This window comes from Vanacampus margaritifer, chromosome 14, assembly GCF_051991255.1.
Source record: "Vanacampus margaritifer isolate UIUO_Vmar chromosome 14, RoL_Vmar_1.0, whole genome shotgun sequence".
Taxonomy (NCBI): domain Eukaryota; kingdom Metazoa; phylum Chordata; class Actinopteri; order Syngnathiformes; family Syngnathidae; genus Vanacampus; species Vanacampus margaritifer.
This window is the reverse complement of record NC_135445.1, coordinates 6,415,183-6,435,238: the sequence shown is the minus strand read 5'-3', so window position 1 is coordinate 6,435,238 and position 20,056 is coordinate 6,415,183. Positions and strand designations below refer to the sequence as shown.

Genomic DNA, 20,056 nt, shown 5'->3' with positions numbered 1-20,056 from the left:
CTGAAGACTGAACTTCCCTCCGTGGCGCTATACACGACATTCGTTCACCGTTCCACAACCCAGACAACTACAATTAAATGTCATATGCACCAAACCACTATTGGTTAATTCAAATTTCATGTGGATGGCAAGTAAGTAACGGGTGAAAGAATGTGTCACTAACAGAAACATTTTCAGAATTAGATGAAATAAGATTTACATAGTTGTTTAATTTCACATTTGAGTGTGAACGGTGGAGAGCCAAATATGTATATATATAAGCAATTCAAAAGTCAATTTTGTTAATATTTCCACATTTGACTTTGAAGAAAGTTCTTCAAAATTATTTCTTTAAAAAAACATTTTTTTTTACTTGCATTAAAATCATCACAGAAGTTATTCTCCGAAGTTGTTTAATTTCACATTTGAGTGTGAACGGTGGAGAGCCAAATATGTGTGTATATATAAGCAATTAAAAAGTCAATTTTGTTAATATTTCCACATTTGACTTTGAAGAAAGCTCTTCAAAATTATTTCTTTAAAAAAAAATTACTTTTTTTTTTACTCGCATTAAAATCATCACAGAATTCTTGTTAACTGGAAAAATAAACAAACTCTGAATATCGACCAATGGTCTAACCTCCTCATAAATCACATTTTAATGGAAAAAATATCTGCCTCAAATAAAAACCAAATATCAAAATTGATAGAAACATGGTTTACGTATTATAGAATTTTTTTAACCTAATTCTGGTTACTTAATTCTGTCTGTTAGCGAGAGCCACGACATCGTGATAACTTACATTGATGTTTCTGCATTTGGCAATTTATTATTATATTACATTATTAGTATGGGATTTTTTTTAATGGGCTTTAGGTGAACTGATGAATACACACACGCTCGCACGCACGCACGCACACACACACACGCACATACACATACTCGCCCACATACAAAAAAATAAAAATAAAATAAAATAAAATAAAATTAAAAATATATATATATATATATATATATATATATATATATGTGTGTGTGTATATGTATATATGTGTATATATATAAAAATAAAAAATAAAACAGAGAAAAAAAACATTTTTTTTTTTTATTATTTGTTTTTTTTTTTTTAAAGGAGAGCAATGATGATGTCAAATCGAATGAACAATACTGAGCTCTCCTGAAAAAAAAATAAAAAAAAATAAAAAATCATCACAGAAGTTATTCTCTGAAGACAGCAGTTGTGTTTTTGCCCATATTGTAGAGAAGAAAAAACAGAACATTTCTATCGCCACCATCCATTCCACATTCTCTTGACCCCCCAAATACATACACCTTATGTGATGGATGTGTAAGCAAATATCCGCAATGTTTCTGTGTAACTTCTGGTGTATTTCAGAATGTACGCACCCCCCGATAGTTGGAGATAAACATTTTTGAGCTGTAACTCTTGTCTCCTCTGTTCACAATGCAAACAGTAAATCCCGGAGGTGGACTTTTAAGTTCAGTTGTCAGTCCTCTTTCTACGCTTGTGTTCCGTCCCAACTCTTCATTCTTTTGTGCGTGTGCGTTCCTCTCTTTCATTCTCTTTCATCCTCTCTCTTTCGTCTTTCCTCTTCTAGCAGCCTAAAGCACAGGATGCATCCAAACGGAGTTGCGTGTGTGTATCCGTGCTCGTTCTCATTCAGTCCCACACAGGTATTTCCACACCAACCTTCCTCCTCTGGGAACATCCTGCCTGTTTGACTTATTTCAAAGTTCACGGCAAAGCGAGGCAAGCCTGAGGAATCTTGGCTATCTTGTCTGTCTGTTTTCTTTCATGATCGTTCTCCTCGGCGAGCTTTGACTGGCCTTGCGGCGGGGGGGGGGGGGGGGGGGGTAGTCGGGATGAGGGATTTCTAGAAGAAGTGAAGACCTTCTGATTATGTCTAGCTGTTATTTATTGAACAGTGTTAATCCCCACATGTTTTGTCAAGAAAAACAAAAACAAATCCTAAGGCATGCATTTTAATGTGCTGTGTTTGTTGCAGACGGAATGTGACCTGGAGAAAGGTTTGGAAATGAGGAAGTGGGTCCTGTCTGGGATTTTGGCCAGTGAAGAAACATACCTCAGTCACCTGGAGGCACTGCTGCTGGTAAGAGCGCGCACACACACACACGCACTACTCATTTCCTCTTTTTAGCTATCTCTGGGAGATCAGTTACTCATCTCGTCTGCTGTAGTCTGGAATTATTTTAAATTTAATTCTGACCCGTCGTGTTCATGAAAAAGGTTGCAATTGAAAACTTTCAGCACGAGTACTATATAACTGTATAGACATTAGACACCCACATTCACACACAATTTAGAATCTTCAATGAACATGACATGCAGTTTTTGAAAGGAAGCCTAAACAAGAGCGAGGAGGCCGCGCAAACTCAAAAACTCAATTTGAACCCAGAGACCAGAGTGTTGGAACCAAATGATCCGCCGTGCTGCTCTTGATACAAACCAGTGACAGCTAGCTACCAGACTCAAACAAGGTCCCTGCCATCAAGTGTCTGTTCCAGGTACGAGTGGTCTCTGGTGATAATGACAGCAAGGCTTCATGGTCGAAATCAGGGGTTTCTGCAACCTGCGGCTGTTGAGCCACATGTGGCTTTTTAGTCCCTCTCCTGTGGCTCCTGTTCATCTCAATATTTTTTTTTTACATAAATTTACATATACATAAAATAGTATTTAAATGAATTAATTAATTATTTAAATAAAAATGAATAATTAAATATTTTTTTTAAAACATCACAGTCCAAGTTTGTAAGTTGTCAGAAAGAGAGATGAAAGGTATATTAACAAAAAGTGTAAAAAAATATGACCAAAAAATGTCCAAAAGGTGACCATATAATGCCCAAAACGTGAGGGAAGCAGAAAAATTACCATAAAATGCCCATGAAATTGACAAAAATGTCAGATAATAAAAAAATCAAAAAATCAAAAAGCAGAAAAGAAAATGTTCAAAAAGTAACCATAAAATGTCCCAAAATAAAAGAAGGCAGAAAATTACCATAAAATGTTCACAAAATTGCCAAAAAGTCTGAAAAAAAACATTCAAATGGTAATCATAAAATGTCTAAAAACAATAGAAGGCATCCCAAAAATGACCATAAAATCACAAAATTGGGAGAGAAAAAAATGTCAGAAAATAGCCTTAATATGTTCATAAAGGGAACAAGAAAGGCAGAAAATGGGCATAATATGTCCATAAAATTGCCAAAAATGTCAGAAATTTTACAAAAAGAGGTCCAAAAGTTTAAGAATGTATGAAAACGAAGTCTGAAAAAATTACCCCCAAAAAAACGGTAGAAGAAAATAAATCTTAAAATATTAGATGCTGCATAATTTTCTGTTCTGGTGCAGCTCTAATGAACTCTTGGGCCCTCAGTACACACCAACTAACACTTTATTTGTTCATCACAATCTTCAAATGTTTTGTGGCTCCAGACAGATTTGTGAGCATTTATTTGGCCCCAAATGGGCTCTTTTGACAGGAAAGGTTTCTGAATTTTATTATTTTTTTTTTCAAGAATCTAAATAAATTCCATTCCTTGCTTCTTCATGGCCGCCACATCCCATAACGTAATGTGAGCTTCCCACCATGTAACAAACAAACATGACCTCGATTTGCTTTGTTTCCAGGTTCTTTACTGGTTGGTCATTTGTTATTTGCTAACAGATGGTCCTATTTATCAACCCAAACCGCGTTCACACCTCTTTGCTTCCCTCCCTTCCAGCCCATGAAGCCTTTGAAAGCGGCGGCCACAACGTCGCAGCCCGTGCTCTCCGTGTCCCAGATCGAAACCATCTTCTTCAAAGTGCCTGAGCTCTACGAGATCCACAAGGAGTTCTACGACGGGCTCCTGCCCCGCGTCCAGCAATGGAGCCACCACCAGAGAGTCGGGGATCTCTTCCAAAAACTGGTGAGGCCGAGCAGAATGAAAGCGCGACTGAAGTCCGTGTGTGTTTGCTTGCGGAACAGCTGCTAATCAAAATAACAGGTTTGATCGGCCAAAATGTTGACAATGCAGACACTTGGCACGTCACAGCGACTTTACATGATCTGTGAACACTGTAAACCAAAATGAAAATATTCTGCAGTTATTCATATTAAGGGGTGTTAGAAAAAAATCGATTCGGCAATATATCGCGATTTTACAGCGCGCAATTCTCGAATGGATTCGATATGCGGCCGAATCGATTTTTAATCATCAATTTTTCATGGGAATGTTCAACAAAAACGTCTTACTTAGGGTTAGGATTCACACATTAAGCATGGAAGAATGTTATATTAATGGAACATTAAGCCATAATATTTGATTTCAGTGCTGTTCAAACATGAAACAGACTGCAACCTGTTTGTTAATAAATTCAGTTATAAGCCTGAATTTTCAGATAAATACATTTTCATACAAATCTTACAGTGTACACGTACAAGTTTACGCATTAGCATTTTCTAAATTTGAGTAAAAAAAAAAAATCGCAATAATCAATTTATAGATTCGTATCGGGATTAATCGAATCGAATCGTGACCTATGAATCGTGTTCCGAATCGAATCGCCAGGTACTCGGCAATTCACACCCCTAGTACCTTGACTCTTCAGACCACGTTTCTGGTAGCTTAGCAACTGCTCGTTCATACCACGTTTTTAGTTTGACGTGATTTTTTAGCAAATCACACCCCTTAGTCATATTGGAATACGACAAACTGCTTTTTTGCTTTGCAAAGTGTAATGCTAATGTGTCTGCCCTCGGCTTACTTCCGCCGCTCTTCTTAGTCACTTGCACAGCGGCTCAATTAACCCACAATGAATTGATTGTTAATTCGCTCCAAAATGCTGCTGCTCACCCACTGCTGTTGGCCTCATTCGCCCCTCTTTTTTTTTGTCTCGCCCTCTCACGCTCACGCTCATGCTCTGGCACACATGCATTTGAACACACACATGCGCACACACAGAGGAACAAGCTGGTTTCACAATGCTGCCTTTTTGCCTCTTGCAGCTGAGACCGTCGTTGCTCAGTGTGCTTTGTGTCTCAAAATACAATCTCTCTCCCTCTCGGAAAATTTGTTTTCTGCCATCTAATAGTGGCATTACCTTACTTCCTAATGAGATAGTCTTCACTCAGCCAGAATTGAATCTCAATAAAACCGTATAAGGGCTAAATCGCAGTTTAGTCCGAAAGTGACGACGCAGTACTAAAATAATGACATCTCCCATCTTCATTGGCCGACTGTGCAAAAAAAAAAAAAAAAATTCCTGGTTCAGGTTTAATGACCTTGCCCTCTGTGGAGAAGACGTACTAAAATGTAATGGCGTAGAATACGACCTGGTTTCTGCTGAACAGACGGCCCCGTGACCCATAGAAAGTACTAGAAAACGCTCGTACCTGCGAATGTATCTGAAAGCCGCGGTGGTTATTGGCTCGACGGGGAGTCCTCAGTTTACGAGGTTCGACATACAGTAAGTCAACCAAAAATGCACAATCAGTTACTGCCTTATTACAAATACAAATAATTGCTGTAATTCAGATTTTACTACACTGCGTTACACTGTAATCCGTCTCACCCTATTGATAATTTAATAATGATAAATAAAAAAAATTATTGTAAGACTCATTTGTCAAAAGGCTCTCAAATGAGAGTTATGTTTTTGTTTTATTTTCTATTTAAACAGAGAAGACATACGTTAAAATTGTCACAATGTACTTCATCTTTGAGTCAACTTTGAGTATCGTTTAAGTACTTTGACGCCGGGCCGAGTTTCTTCTTTTTTTGAAAATCTATTTCTAGTCATCCTGTAGAATATAAGGTTTATTTCATCGGAATTTAGGGAAACAAGACACGACACACTTTTTCTAAATAGATTCAAAATAATAACGGACAAAATGGAGTTTAGCATATCGGCAAGCGTTCCTGTTTTTTTTTTTTTTAATTTATTTTTATTTTATTTTTTTTTTTAATTTATTTTTATTTTTATTTTTTTTAATTTATTTTTTATTTTTATTTTTTCTGGTTCCAGTTTTTTATGTTAAATATAAAAATAATTAATTAATTAACATGTATTGCCCACCCTTAGGCTAAGCTAACATTAGCATTGACTGTATGTTAAACGTTTTCCTTTTTCATCCATGCATTTGCAAATGTTACAATTACAATAATCTGCTCAACCGATGACAGGCACAATCAGTACCTGCCTTTGCCGATTGGTTGTGGTTAAGGCGGCCATTTTACAATTTTACACTCAAGCATGGCATAATTATTGTAAGCCTGAAGATTGCGTCAGTCTACACAATGTATAATCATTCACTCTTTGACACACAAAAACACGTGTTTATGCTGGTTATACGCATTAAATCACCCATGTGCTTGCTGACACGCATTTACTCACACAGATTCTTCCTCTCCCCTTTCAGCTACTACTCATTTGCTCATTTTACCAGAAAAATAAGAGTCTATACGGCAGTGGCTGCATTAGAGGATAAGGTTAGATGAGAGCCGAGGAAGCGAGGAACGTAGGCGGAGATTTTTAAGCAAAGTCATCCGGAGCCGAGCGAGGATGGCAAGTGGATTTAAGGCTCATGGCTTTGACAGGCTTAGGAATCATGAAACATCGGAACCAGGAGGAAGAAGAGGCAAAAGCGTTTGGTGACAGGTCATAAGCGCGAGTGTCAAAGGCGCGTGTTTGAAGGCTGAGAATAGGGTTCAATTACAACGTCGCCGCTGCTCCTCGGAGGATACGCTTCATACAGTGCGGTAAAGTGAAGCTTTAACGCGGCCCAGTCGAGCAGGAATCTGCATGTCGGCTAAAGTGAATTATTTTTTTTTTAACTCATTCATGGCCATTGACGGCTATAGACGTCAAAATTCATTTGAACTATTTCAATTAGTTTAAAAAAATTTCCCACTTTTGTTAACAAGAGTATGAAAACCTATAATTTTTTTATTGCACATTTAAAACAGATACGAAATTTGTGATTAATCGCAAGTTAACTAGTGAAGTCATGCGATTAATTACGATTAAAAACTTGAATTGCCTGACCCGCCCCAAATTTTTTTATCTTTTCTTTTTTTTAATTCATTCACTGACATTGACGGCTATAAACGTCAAAAATTCATTTGAACTATTTCTTTTAGTTTAACATTTTTTTCCCACTTTTGTTAACAAGAGTCTGAAAACCTACAGTAGAATTTTTTTATTGTACAATTAGAACCGATATAAAATTTGTGATTAATCGTGAGTTAACTCGTGAAGTCGTGCGATTAATTACAATTAAAAAATAAAAATCGCCTCTTGCCCCTAATTTTTAATAATCTTTTTTTATTTTTTTTTATGAATTTATGGCAGTAAATGAGTTAATGTTTCTCTCCAACAATGGTTGTTATATCTCACTACAGGATGTTGAAGTGTTTCTCAGAGGTTGCAGCTAATTGAGCAGATAATGTTATGGACCTTTAGTTGTGTTTTTAATGGCTGTGTTGAAATTCAAATGTTTTTTTTATTTTTTTTTTATGAATTGGTCCCTACTAGGGTCCTGCATTTTTCTATAAAGTACGCAAGTTTGCTTATTTAGAGAGAAATTAACATTGTTTAATGTGATGGTTATTTATTGGTCAAATATCAGTGTAAAAAAAATCCCTAAAAATGCTCTGCCCAGAAATCCAAGCATTTATTGTCATGTGATTTTATTCATGTGGACTCGTATATGGGCATTAAACTAAAAAAAGGAGGATACTCCAATTGACTTATTATATATTATATAATCTAAAACACAAAGTGTCAAATTCAGGCGTGTCTAATGTTTTTGTTTTTAAATATTTTGAAGTCGTTTCTTTTTAAAAGTGTGTAGCACAATTAAAGTGAACCATACAACAGAACTGTTGTAAATATATGTTTTCCACTGAACCAGTATTGATCCCTTTTTGTTTTAGCTATCGCGAGCCACTTTTACTTTGAAGCTCCTGCTCAGCAACATGGAAGGAAGCCAAGACAAAATTGACCTTGCATGAGCTTAGTTAACGGTATAAAAATTAACTTAAAAGGCGAGAAAACATGTATTTATTACTATTTCAAAGAAGTTTCTTAACCTTGGAGAACCCACGGGGTCAAATTTGGCCCCTATAAATTCTGCTACTCAAATAACAAAGACCTTTTTTTTTTTTACAAATTTAACTTCAAAAGTCCAGAGTGCCACTTCTGACCCCTGCATGGGGCCATCTAGTGGATGAATATTGCACTTACATGAGCCAGAGTGGTGGTGACAAGATTGCTAAAATGCAACAAATAAAACAAAAAAATTATATTGTTCAATGTAGCTGTGTATTTGATTATTTTTCTTAAATTCTAAATAGTTTACTGACAGTTTTTGTTTTTCTGATTTTTCGAAATGATACCCCTAAATCCCAAAGGGTCAAATTTCGCCCTAATCCTAAATTAGGGAATAAATTGAAAAACACATTGAAAAAACATATATTTTGTCTTATAGCAGTCATTTAATGTATAACTCATAATTTTCCAAAGAAGAAAAAGGGTTCTTGGATTCTCCATGGTTATAAAAAAAAAAAAAAAAGACACATGGTGTGTATCCCAGATACTTTGGCCTTCATTATAACATAATTTATTGACATATCTACCCACGCTTACAAAATGAGTGCAAACATTGTGTCGAAAACTTGTGACCACGCATTCCTGCCTAAATCAATTGTCACACGCTGCCATGACGGCAGGCAGAATTCTGGGTAAGATTGGGGGCGAGCCTAAACCCATTTAGAAAACTTTTGTTCTGAGCAGTAAAATCACATGCAGTATATAGCGATGGACAAATGAAGCTTCATGAAGCACCTGTGATATTTTTTTTACTCTTCTAGATGCACTCTTGCTTTAAAGATCCTGTGGAAATGTAAACAATTTTCATTGCACTAATCTTTATTATTATTATTTTTTTCCTGGAGAGCTCAGTATTGTTCATTCGGCAATTTTACCGATTTGACATGTCATCATCATTGCTCTGCTTTTTTTTTTTTTTTGGTATGTGGGTGAGTATGTGTATGTGTGTGTGTGCGTGCGTGCGAGTGTGTGTGTATTTATTAGTTCACCTAAAACCTATTAAAAAATCCCATACCGTTCACCTAAACTGAACACTTCCAGCCCGAGACCCGAGGAAGGACCAAAGAAATCTAATCTTTATATTTAAAGCGCGCCATCTAGATGAGCAAAAAAAAAAAATTGCGCAAATCCTTCATGAAGCTTCATGAGGCTTCATTTTCTCATCACTAGCAGTAGGCAGTCATCACAGGGCCAACTCTTAATTGCAACAGTCCAGAAAAAGGACCAGGATGATGAGTGAGCTCCCAATGAGTGTGCACTTACTGCCGATTATTTTTGCTAAACCGTAGTCTCTTTTGCATCCTGCCATTTCCCTGATTACTCCCATTTTATGCACAGTCAGGTTTTTAATCGCAAGCAAATACTCCGCCCGGGCGCAGCGGTCCGGCAAACGAAATAAATCAGACACATCCCGGCTCATTTCCAGCCCGAGAAACTCAGCAATTAGTTAAATGATGTTGGTCGATACACTCGTGCGGGTTTCTGTGGTGTTTCTGAGGTTCTGGTATAAAGCTGGTCCGCGCCGCTCTGCTGTCTCATTTTGCCTTTTGTTCTGCGCAATTGATTGTCCTTTTGTTGGCTTTTGAGATGAATTTCAGCTCGCTAAATGTGCTTTTATGGCTTGAGTCGCACATGCTTGTGAGTCACTATTGCGGTGGACGCCCCGTGAAGTTGCCGTGGTTACACGTTGTGGTCGCGCATACATACATAAGAAATGACCATTAGGAAGGCATGACTGTCGATGTCCAATCATATATAGGCTACAGTTATTATAATAATATGTCATTTGTATTTTGTATTTGTTTTAGCTATCGTCGGCCACTTTTACTCGACGCTCCTGCTCAGCAACGCGGAAGGAAACCAAGACAAAATTGAAATTTCTATGATTGCTACCGCTTGCATTTTACGACTAGATCAATACTCATTTCTAGCTACAGTTATATTGTGCTTGTTTTTGCACCAGGTAAACCAGTTGACCTTGCGCTTGAGCTTAGTTAACGGTATAAAAATAAACTTAAAAGGCGAGAAAACATGTATTTATTACTATTTCAAAGAAGTTTCTTAACCTTGGAGAACCCACGAGTCAAATTTTGCCCCTATAAATTCTGTTATTCAAATAACAAAGACCCTTTTTTTTTTCCCAGCAATGATTTTGTCCCTGTGTTCTTGTTTCCATTGGCCAAAGTGTGTTTGTACATTCAAAATCCATGCAACAAATAAAACAAAAAAAATATATTGTTCAATGTAGTTGTGTATTTTGATTGATTATTTTCTTATATTCTAAATAGTTTACTGACAATTTTTGTTATTCAGATTTTTCGAAATGATACCCCTAAATCCCAAAAGGGTCAAATTTCGCCCTAATCCTAAATTAGGGAATAAAGGGTTAAAATTGAAAAAAACATATATTTTGGTGTTCAGTGAATTTATAGCAGTCATTTAATGTATAATTCATAATTTTCCAAAGAAGAAAAGGGTTCTTGGGTTCTCCAGGGTTAAGTCTGGATTCCAAATCCAAAATATTTCACACTAAAAAAAAGACGATAACAACTTCACATCTGCTGTCTTCCTTTTTAGGCCAGCCAGTTAGGAGTTTACAGGGCGTTTGTGGACAACTACGAGCTGGCGGTGGAGACGGCCGAGAAGTGCTGCCAAGCCAACACGCAGTTTGCCGAAATCTCCGAGGTGATTAAGTCGCACTTGAAGCGGGACCTAAATTGACATTGAGAATATGGAAAATGTGTTATTATCATAAGTACTGTACAAGTAGTAAAATATGTTTTACTGTTTTTGAATGATAAGATGGAAAATTAAAAAAAAAAAAAAAAGAGCCTTGACTTAATTAATTAATTAATTAATTGATTATTTTATTTATTTATTTATTTAATTAGCCTTGTTTTAGTGCAGCTTGCCTACCTCGACAGCATATTAAAAAAATAATAATAATAATAATTCCAGCCGAATTGTTCACTCATTAGGCAATATGGCTCCCAATTTTCCAAAGCATGTGACACTTTTATACATTCTCCTCTGTGGCTTTTAAGACAGCAGTGGGGTTGCTGTCTTAACACCCACAATGAGGTATTCATCTCCCAGCGTTGTTAATGGTCCGAGTGGTGACGCCATGACTCTGAGCCACCCAAGCAAGATGGCGGCGGCGCTCAGGGTGGGATTGTTAATGTGGGAGCGGATGAACTCAGAGCGTCATTGAGCAAATCCTGCCATGCATTGATGTCATATGAACTTTTGTTTCTCACCTCTAAACAGAATTTAAAGGTGAGGAGCCCCAAGGACTGCAAGGAGCCGACAGGAAAGAACTCTCTTGAGGGTCAGTAATCTTGATTTCGTTATTGAATGAAATATGGATTCAAATGTTTTAACGTCTGCTTTTTCTCTTATTCTTGACAGCTTTGCTTTACAAACCAGTGGACAGAGTGACACGTAGCACGCTGGTGCTTCATGTGAGTAAAGCGGTGTCCGCCCACACGGAGAATGTCGTATTAATGTCTGCAAATCAAATGTCATTAAATTTAATTAATGCGCTTTAATAAGTGTTTGTTTGCCTTGTCACAATCTCCATTAAGTAAGTAGGATAGTAGTTAATTACTTCAATGTCAGATTAACTAATGAATAGTCTCTTGTTCAATTTCATGTCTTGGTGTTTTTACAGAAAAATGAAGACCATGTGAATCTGTAATGCTAGGAATTATCATAATATTTTAAAAAATTTATGTTGGCAAACGCTCATAATTTGATTGAGCTATTGCGTGTCAACATAGTTGCATAGTTGCTCTGCTCTTTGCAATGAAAACCAAAATGACAACCAAAAAAAAAAGTAATCACAGAATGCAATTATTGTCAGCTCCAACTAGTTTGCTGCCTAAATTGGTTGTAGTATACTTCCTTGTAAATATTCAAATTAGGGCTGGGCGAGTACAGATACCAGGTATCGGTCTTGAACCGATACTAGGCCTTATTTCAAGGTTTTTGGTTCTCAGGATGCCTTTTGTGGCTGTTTTATTATCAGGAACTAGAAATGAGAAGAATAGAAAATTGCCATTAACTCATCCACTGCCATTGACAGCAATAGACATCAAAAAATAATTTGAACAATTTCTATTAGTTTAAATTTTTTTTGTATTTTTGTTAACAAGAGTATGAAAGCCTAGAATTATTTTTTTTGTACATTTACAACAGATATAAAATTTGTGATTAATCGTGAGTTAACTAGTGAAGTCATGCGATTAATGACGATAACAAATTTTAATCGCTTGATGCCCTTAATTTTTTATAATCTTTTCTTTTAATTTATTTTCCTTTCATTTTTAATAATCTTTTCTTTTTTTTTGAAAAGATCATTAAAAATTAGGGGCGTCAGGCGATTACAATTTTTAATCGTAATTAATCTCATGACTTCGCTAGTTAACTCACGATTAATCACAAATTTTATAACTGTTCTAATACAATAAAAAATGTATAGGTTTTCATACTCTTCTTAACAAAAGTGGGGAAAAAATGTTAAACTAATAGAAATAGTTCAAATACATTTTTGGCATCTATAGCCGTCAATGGCAGTGAATGAGTTAATATCATGTAATTTTAAGGAAAAATACTATATAGGCATTTATTTAGAATTACAGACATTTAAAAAAAAAAGGAAAGAAAAAAGGGAGAACAATGATGATGACATTTCAAATGATCAATACTGAGATCTCCCCAAAAAAAAAAAGAATTACAGACATTTTTTGGACTATAAGGCGCACCTGACTATAAGCCGCGCTAGCTAGTGGTATAGGTACTATCGTATTGGTCTGGGAAAAAATGCAGTGTTACCACAATACAACCGCATTCCCGCTACTTCACTTCATTCTTAGTGGTGTTGTCACTTACTGAGACAGTACAACTCCATAAAGTACCTTTATTGATACCGGTCCTGAAACGATACCACGGCAAAGATCAAAAACATCAGTGGAATAATAGCTCACAAAACTATTCTTCAAATTGTTTGTATACTGTGCAATCCCAGACATCAATTTGTCATTGTTTTGTTCCTTACAATTCCATTTTATGTGAGGGCATTTGTCCACGGGTCAAAACTTTACACATTAGCGCACGTGGTTTGCTTTTAAATCTCAACTTTCCTTTCACTCAGGACTTGCTCAAACACACTCCCACAAGCCACCCAGACCACCCGCTCCTCCAGGACGCCCTGCGCATCTCCCAGAATTTCCTGTCCAGCATCAATGAGGAGTCCACGCCGCGGCGCCAGCTGATGACCGTCAAGAAGGGAGAGGTGAGACGAGCTCTGTCGCCACGTGTCCGCTTTCACAGCCTTGCGCGTTCAGATAATTAGATTCGTCCGAGCGCCGACAATTGCTTTCAACTCAAAGGTCTGTCAGCTGTTAAAATTCACACTCTGGCCATAACATATCTTTATCGCCTTGTACCACAGGTGTCAAACTCAAGATTCACCTGCGAAAGCATAGATGAGTTTTACACGTGTTGATTATCTACCACTGGCATTTTTTTTTTTTTTTCAATTGAAATCCTTTTATTCCATTATGTGCAACATGATGATGTCATGACCCCTGTCATCCAAATGACCTTGATGATCAAAAAGCGAGTAGCCTCAAGCTTGTCACCAATCTGCAGCCTAAAGCGGAGCTCATGCCCTTATATGGTCACGCTGTGGTTGGCTGCTTGAAGGAGAGGCGGCTCATCCTCCACTTGCCCATTGTGGTTCCCAAGCGCTTATATTAACCCCCGCCCCCTCAACATACACACACACACACACACCGAGCTCCCCCCACCACACTGTCTGTCATCCCCTGAGATGACTTGATGCACATGATTGGATGCTTCTTGATTGAAAGCGTTTGTGACACGGCCGTACATAATGTCGGTAATGAGCCACCAAGCCGCCGCTCTTCCCAAGTTAATTATTCATAAATGGAGGGTGGGAGCCAGTGGGCGAAAGAAAGAATAACGCTGGGGCTGGCTCCTCCCTCTGCTCACATGCGGGTCATTATTGCACCCTCTACAAAGATACACTTTATTCACACACACACACACACACACACACACACAAACGCGCTTGATGCTTGCCCCGCCCCCTTCCTGCTGGACTCACTTCCATCCCAGTCTGTCAACACCAACCACACCAGGCATCAAATATTTATGATGGATACATGAAAGCTGCACATGGAAATCAATGGCGCTCGTTATTTTGCTACTCACTGTAGCTTGAGTACAGTATTTGATATGCCCGAGGTTATTAGAGGTTAGACAGATACCAATTATGAATTTATTTATTTTTTTTGTAAAAAATCATGTTAAAAATTAAACCAATAACTTTTTTTTCCCCCCCTCTTTTTTCTTGTTGGAAGGCACGTCTGTTTACGACAAACTTGCTTGGACTTCTCCCATTTCTTGTCTGTGTACATTTTTTTACTACGCTATCAGAAAGCTCACTGGTTAAAATAAGACTGCCATAAAAAAATCCCCCAAAAGTCATGTGAGTTCAATTCCAATAGCATATCAGCCTATTTAGAAAGGCATATGGGTTGCTCATATTGTCAACAATTCAAACCTGTTATTTTAAAAGATAGAATGTAGTATGCAACCTGTCTTTTGTCAGGTCATCCAGAAGCAGACAAATGCACGAGTGGCCCCCCCAGAGACCCTTGGTCTGACCATATAAGAGGTTAGGTGGGGGAGCCAAACAAGCAGATGCTGCTTAATTAAAATGCAAACAATGATGTTGCCAAATTCTCAGTTTGCCCTGTCACTCAGCTTTGTTTGCGTTTTCAGTGTATATACTCCCATTTACTTTGGTACACATTTACAAGGATAATGCAATTAAGCAATGATTTCATTAAGAGGATTCAGTTGATTGATGTGTTCCTCATTGTTATTGTAACTATTTGAGATGGGGAGGGGGGGGGGCATAGTTATAAACCTGGATTTGGGCAGAATATTCCATTTCTGTGCAGCATAACAGCTAACAGCTGCTTCACCATGTTTGTTTTGAAGCCTCCAATAAACCCTTCTAGGTTTATATTCAATTAGCATTTCCTTAATGTGTTAAGGACCCAAACCATTCAGCAATGTAAAACCAGCAGCATGCGGTGTTTTGGAACGAGCTGCAGTTGTTTGGTGTTCTTTTGACGAAGACAGTCAGAAAAACCATTACAGTAATCAAGTCCGCTTGAAGCATGTAAGAATTCAGTCTGGACATTATTATGTCACACCCCAGTCTTTTATAAACAGCTGGGCGCAGAGATGCCCCTTTAAGGGTGCGTTGGGTTCTAAAAATACTTGTGGATTTTGTAAATTCATGTGATTACGCGCGTACACGCTCTCGGCAAGAGACGTCAATATTTAATCTGCGCTCCGTGCAGTCGTGCTTTCTTAGTACACACTGTAATGTCCGCATTCCTCTTATTGGCTGTTTATTATTATTATTATTATTATTATTATTACTTTGTTTTTCCACAGTAGCAGAGCAAGACATCAGGGTGCACTCACTTTTACATTCGTCACAGCTCAGGCTCAGGACCAGAAATGTGAAATATGCAAAAAAAAATAAATAAATGCAAGATTTAAAACGAGACAGACACCGTGTGAATGAATTAAAGCTGTATTACTTTCACATCATTATTCTTAGGATCAAGTACTCAGGAAGCTGAAAAGGCGTCTCAGCGCCAACCAGTGGCAATTTTTATTTATATTTTTTTTTACATTTTTTGATCCGCAGCCAAGTCCTCAAGATTTATTGCTGACCCTCATTTATGTTGTTTGTTGCAATCAATTTTCTATTGGCTTTTTTATGCAGTCTCTTAAAAGGAGGAATCTCCCGGCGTCACGCCTGAATGAAGATTTATTAGACGTATAGATGTAATTAAAAAGTCTCCCTTTTCCGTTCACGCAGGTAGAAAACTGCAAATCTGTCTTTTTTTCTTGTTTTTGTGGTCAATACATCAGCATTTGAGCGATTTACACTGAGGCATGATGGGTAATATTACTCAACAGATCATATGTTTCAGTGCTTTCTGAATATTAACACAGCCTAATCACCATACCGTCTTTAATGTATGATAGTCAAATCAATAATTAACGTGATAAGTTCAATATGTCACATTAATTATGCGTCTAATTAATTTTCCTTGTCGAAAGTGCTATTTTTTTTATTTTATTTTTTCTGGAGAGCTCAGTATTGTTCATTCGGTAATTTTACCGATTTGTCATCATCATTGCTCTCTCTTTTTTGTTTTTTTTATATATATTTTTTTAATTAATTTTTATTTTGTATGTGTGTGTATTCATTAGTTCACCTAGAACCTATTAAAAAATCCCATACCGTTCACCTAAACCGAAAGTGCTTTTAATGGATGAAAAAATGTGTTTGTCTATACACAAAAATACAAAAAACATGTTTGGATGTATATGAGTAATATAGTTACACAGGTGGCCAACATTCTAGGGAGATCATTAGGGCAAAAAAAAAAAAAGAGTCAAAAAATAGCATATGCCATTATTTTACCTAGGCACTGATTTGAGCTAATTTAAGTTAACATAGTCTACCAATGCTACTTAAAACATATTGTAAACCCGCCACAAGAGATCAAGTATTGACGCAGCCGTTGGGTGCACTTTCAGTCGCTTTATTGAACAAACGTAAACTGCCGAAGACCACAACTTGACTGCAAATCGCTTCAACACGCAGACTGGCCAACAGCCAGCCAACTCTACACTCTCGTTTTCCGCCAGCCACGTCACTCACCAGTTAAGACCCCGCCTTTTAAAGCCATACCACACTTAAAAGTCACAGATACTACAGTAGAAGGTGACTCCAAGTGGACAAAAATATGCAGTTAAATAAATAAAAAAGGCAATTTTGTAACCAAGATACCAACATACTGTATTTTTTTTTAATCCATAATTTATCTTTGTATGTACAGTGTGATATGTTGGTGTTGTGTTGATGTATTTTTTTAATAATGCCCCTTTACTCGGAACACTTAATGTTATCATAGCAGCAACCGTATTGCTTTTCAATGATCGACGACGTAAAATGGCCACAGAGATTACAGACTGTATCCAAAGATAATAATGATGATGATGATGATGGTGATGATGATGCTCATCGTCTTTGTCTAAGACTACCTCCCATCATTTCCATCTCCTCAGGCGGCAACACTGCGGTGGAGCTCTTTTGTCAGCTGTTTGCTTTCATAAACAAAAACAGACACATCGTATGCTCTTCAGTATGTTCTGGCGGTGACAGTATGTGTTCTTGAAGGTGGGGGTGGGGGGCGGCATCGTGGGGGGGGTTGGAGGAAGAGAGGATGGTGGGAGGACGCTAAGATGAAGATGGTGATGTAACCACTCCTGAACATGTGTGATGTCATCTTTTGAGACAAGCAAAAGAAACATAGAACGTGTTTGTGTGTGTGTGTGTGGGGGGGGGGGGGTAATTTGTTAGTAGCTGGACATAAAAATAAGAGACAAAAAAAAAGCCTAGATAAAAATACAGAATGTAAAGAAAATATGCTGCATCTTTTTTCTTTATCTATTTTTCTTTTCATTCTTCCTTCATGATAGCACTTTGAAAGCCTAAATGCTATATTATAAGTGCTCAAATGTGGACTTATTTTTCTTCTCCTGGCTGTAAATGTCATCCTTGTAAAACGTTAATCTTGACATTACCGCCCTCTTTTGATCAAGCGTAGTATTGCAGCCTCATTATATAGTCTGACATCAGTGAGATGGCCAGAACGCAAAAAAAAAAAAAAAAAAAAACTCCATGCCTAGTTTCATTCTTCCCTCACCTCAAAATTGACACTCCATTCATGAAGGAATTAAATCATATAAATTGCTGTATTAATTAGTTGAACGTTCTGTACATAAAAATGTGTTATTTTCTGTTGTTTCTTTTTTCTAGTGTCTATGACTAGTGTGTTGCATGCTGCACTTATAAACAAAGGAGTTACAATAATCCTATTTTTCCTCTTAATTCCTGTGTGAAGAAGCGATAATGATCCGTTCAAGAGTATTTATCTTTTGTTTCAAACCCACAGAATCGCCAGCTGCTGAAGGACAGCTTCATGGTAGAGCTGGTGGAGGGAGCCAGGAAACTGCGACACGTCTTCCTCTTCACCGACCTGCTGCTCTGCGCCAAACTGAAAAAACAAATTGCAGGGTAAGAAGAAGAAGAAAAAAAACAGACAGATTTTCAAGAAATTGTTCAACCAGCACGTCAGCAGAGCTTGAAAACAAAATGGAGAAAGCGATTGTTGTGTTGGAAAAAAATGGCCTCCTTTTTTTTTTTTTTTTGCCTTTCCAGCTTCAATTTAGCATATTTCCTCATATACAGTCATTAATTGCCTGGTCCGTCATGAACCAGAGAAAAAAACTGTAATATTACAAAGGATGATTTTTCCTTTTTTATACAAATATCAACAATCTAACCGTAATGATTTTCACTTTACTCCATCCACTAAACCACCCCCCTCTTTCTTCCTCCAGTAAAAACCAACAATATGACAGCAAGTGGTACATCCCGTTAAGCGAGCTCACCTTCCAGGGCCCAGAGGAGGCCGAACCCCTTACCATCCCGCAGGTCCCAGATGAAGAGCTGGATGCCATGAAGGTGAAGATCTCACACCTGCGCAGTGAGATCCAAAGAGAAAAGGTAAAACAAAAGGAAGGTGTTTACTGAAAGCTTCCGTGCTGAAATATGGCTTCACCTCATTTCAGAGAGCCAACAAAGGTTCAAAGGTCATTGACCGCCTCAGGAAGAAGCTGTCCGAGCAGGAGTCGCTTCTGCTCTTAACATCTCCGAGCATGCACCTCAGAGTCTACAACAAGAGTGGCAAGGTAAAGAAATTCGATATGTTCTTTTTTATTTTTGGCATTTGCCTGTGATCATTGGTGTTCCTCAAGGCTCTATGTTTAAACCCCTCCTGTTTACGGTATTTTTTTTTTTTTAATCTCCTTGGCCATCATTTTTTATTTCGGACGATTATTAGCCCTGAGAAGGAAAATATATAATAATAATAACAAAAAAATAAAAAAATGCCTTCTCTTTTATGCTTCTTGACTTCTTATATTTATGACTTTATTTTCATAATATTACTAACATATCATATTTTATTTTGAAAAAAAAAATAAATAAAACGGCTTTATTTTTCATTAAAATACAACTTGTTATTTTCCGTGTGGCCCAACTCATTCATATCCTTTAGACTTTTTTTTTTTTTTTGCAATTTTCATGTTGAAGCTGCTTCAGTAAGAGATGTCATTACACGTCTGTCCTTAAAAAAAAAATTGTTGTGGCATTCCAGAGCTACAGCTTCCTCATTTCATCCGACTACGAGCGTGCTGAGTGGAAGGAGCTCATCAAAGAGCAGCAGAAGAAATGTACGTTTTCATTGACCCAAATACAGTCTGAAGATGTTGTCCTTCTTGAATGATTTTTTAAAAAAAACTTTTTTTCCCCCCCTCTTAAGGTTTTAAAGCCGCTTCCTTAACTTCCATGGAGCTCCAAATGTTGACCAATTCGTGCATCAAGCTCCAAACGGTCCATCATATCCCGCTTAGTATCAATAAAGAAGGTGAGGGACTTGCTGTTGCTTTTTATACAACTAGTCATACTCTGACTAAACTCCTATTTTCAAGGCAAATTAAAAAGGACAAATAGGCCCGGTCAAGTCAAATGTTTGATACAGTGCAGGATTGTTATCAGCCCTCCCTCCTCTTTCTTCCATGTCTGATCTCGTTCCAGCACAAACACAGATCGGCATGTTTTTCTAATCTTTCTACTCTGTTTATTGTGTGTTCTTTTTTTTTTCTCTCTTCTCGGACTATTTTTCCAGAGGATGAAGCCCCGGGTCTCTGCGGGTTCCTGAATGTAATCGTCCACTCTGCCTCCGGCCTCAAAC

General features: G+C 37.4%; 1 protein-coding gene across 1 annotated transcript in view; it reads left to right on the top strand.

Moving 5' to 3' along the window:
- Window positions 1-20,056, top strand: part of bcr (BCR activator of RhoGEF and GTPase) — an 86,795-nt gene that overhangs the window by 53,626 nt on the left and 13,113 nt on the right. The window contains exons 3-14 of the mRNA XM_077585408.1: window positions 2,008-2,112; window positions 3,746-3,931; window positions 10,692-10,799; window positions 11,382-11,442; window positions 11,523-11,575; window positions 13,267-13,407; window positions 18,194-18,315; window positions 18,642-18,807; window positions 18,873-18,992; window positions 19,460-19,535; window positions 19,625-19,729; window positions 19,991-20,056. The exon at window positions 19,991-20,056 is cut by the window's right edge and continues 9 nt beyond it. Coding sequence (XP_077441534.1) covers window positions 2,008-2,112; window positions 3,746-3,931; window positions 10,692-10,799; window positions 11,382-11,442; window positions 11,523-11,575; window positions 13,267-13,407; window positions 18,194-18,315; window positions 18,642-18,807; window positions 18,873-18,992; window positions 19,460-19,535; window positions 19,625-19,729; window positions 19,991-20,056 — 1,309 coding nt within the window. The remainder of the gene's footprint in view (window positions 1-2,007; window positions 2,113-3,745; window positions 3,932-10,691; window positions 10,800-11,381; window positions 11,443-11,522; window positions 11,576-13,266; window positions 13,408-18,193; window positions 18,316-18,641; window positions 18,808-18,872; window positions 18,993-19,459; window positions 19,536-19,624; window positions 19,730-19,990) is intronic.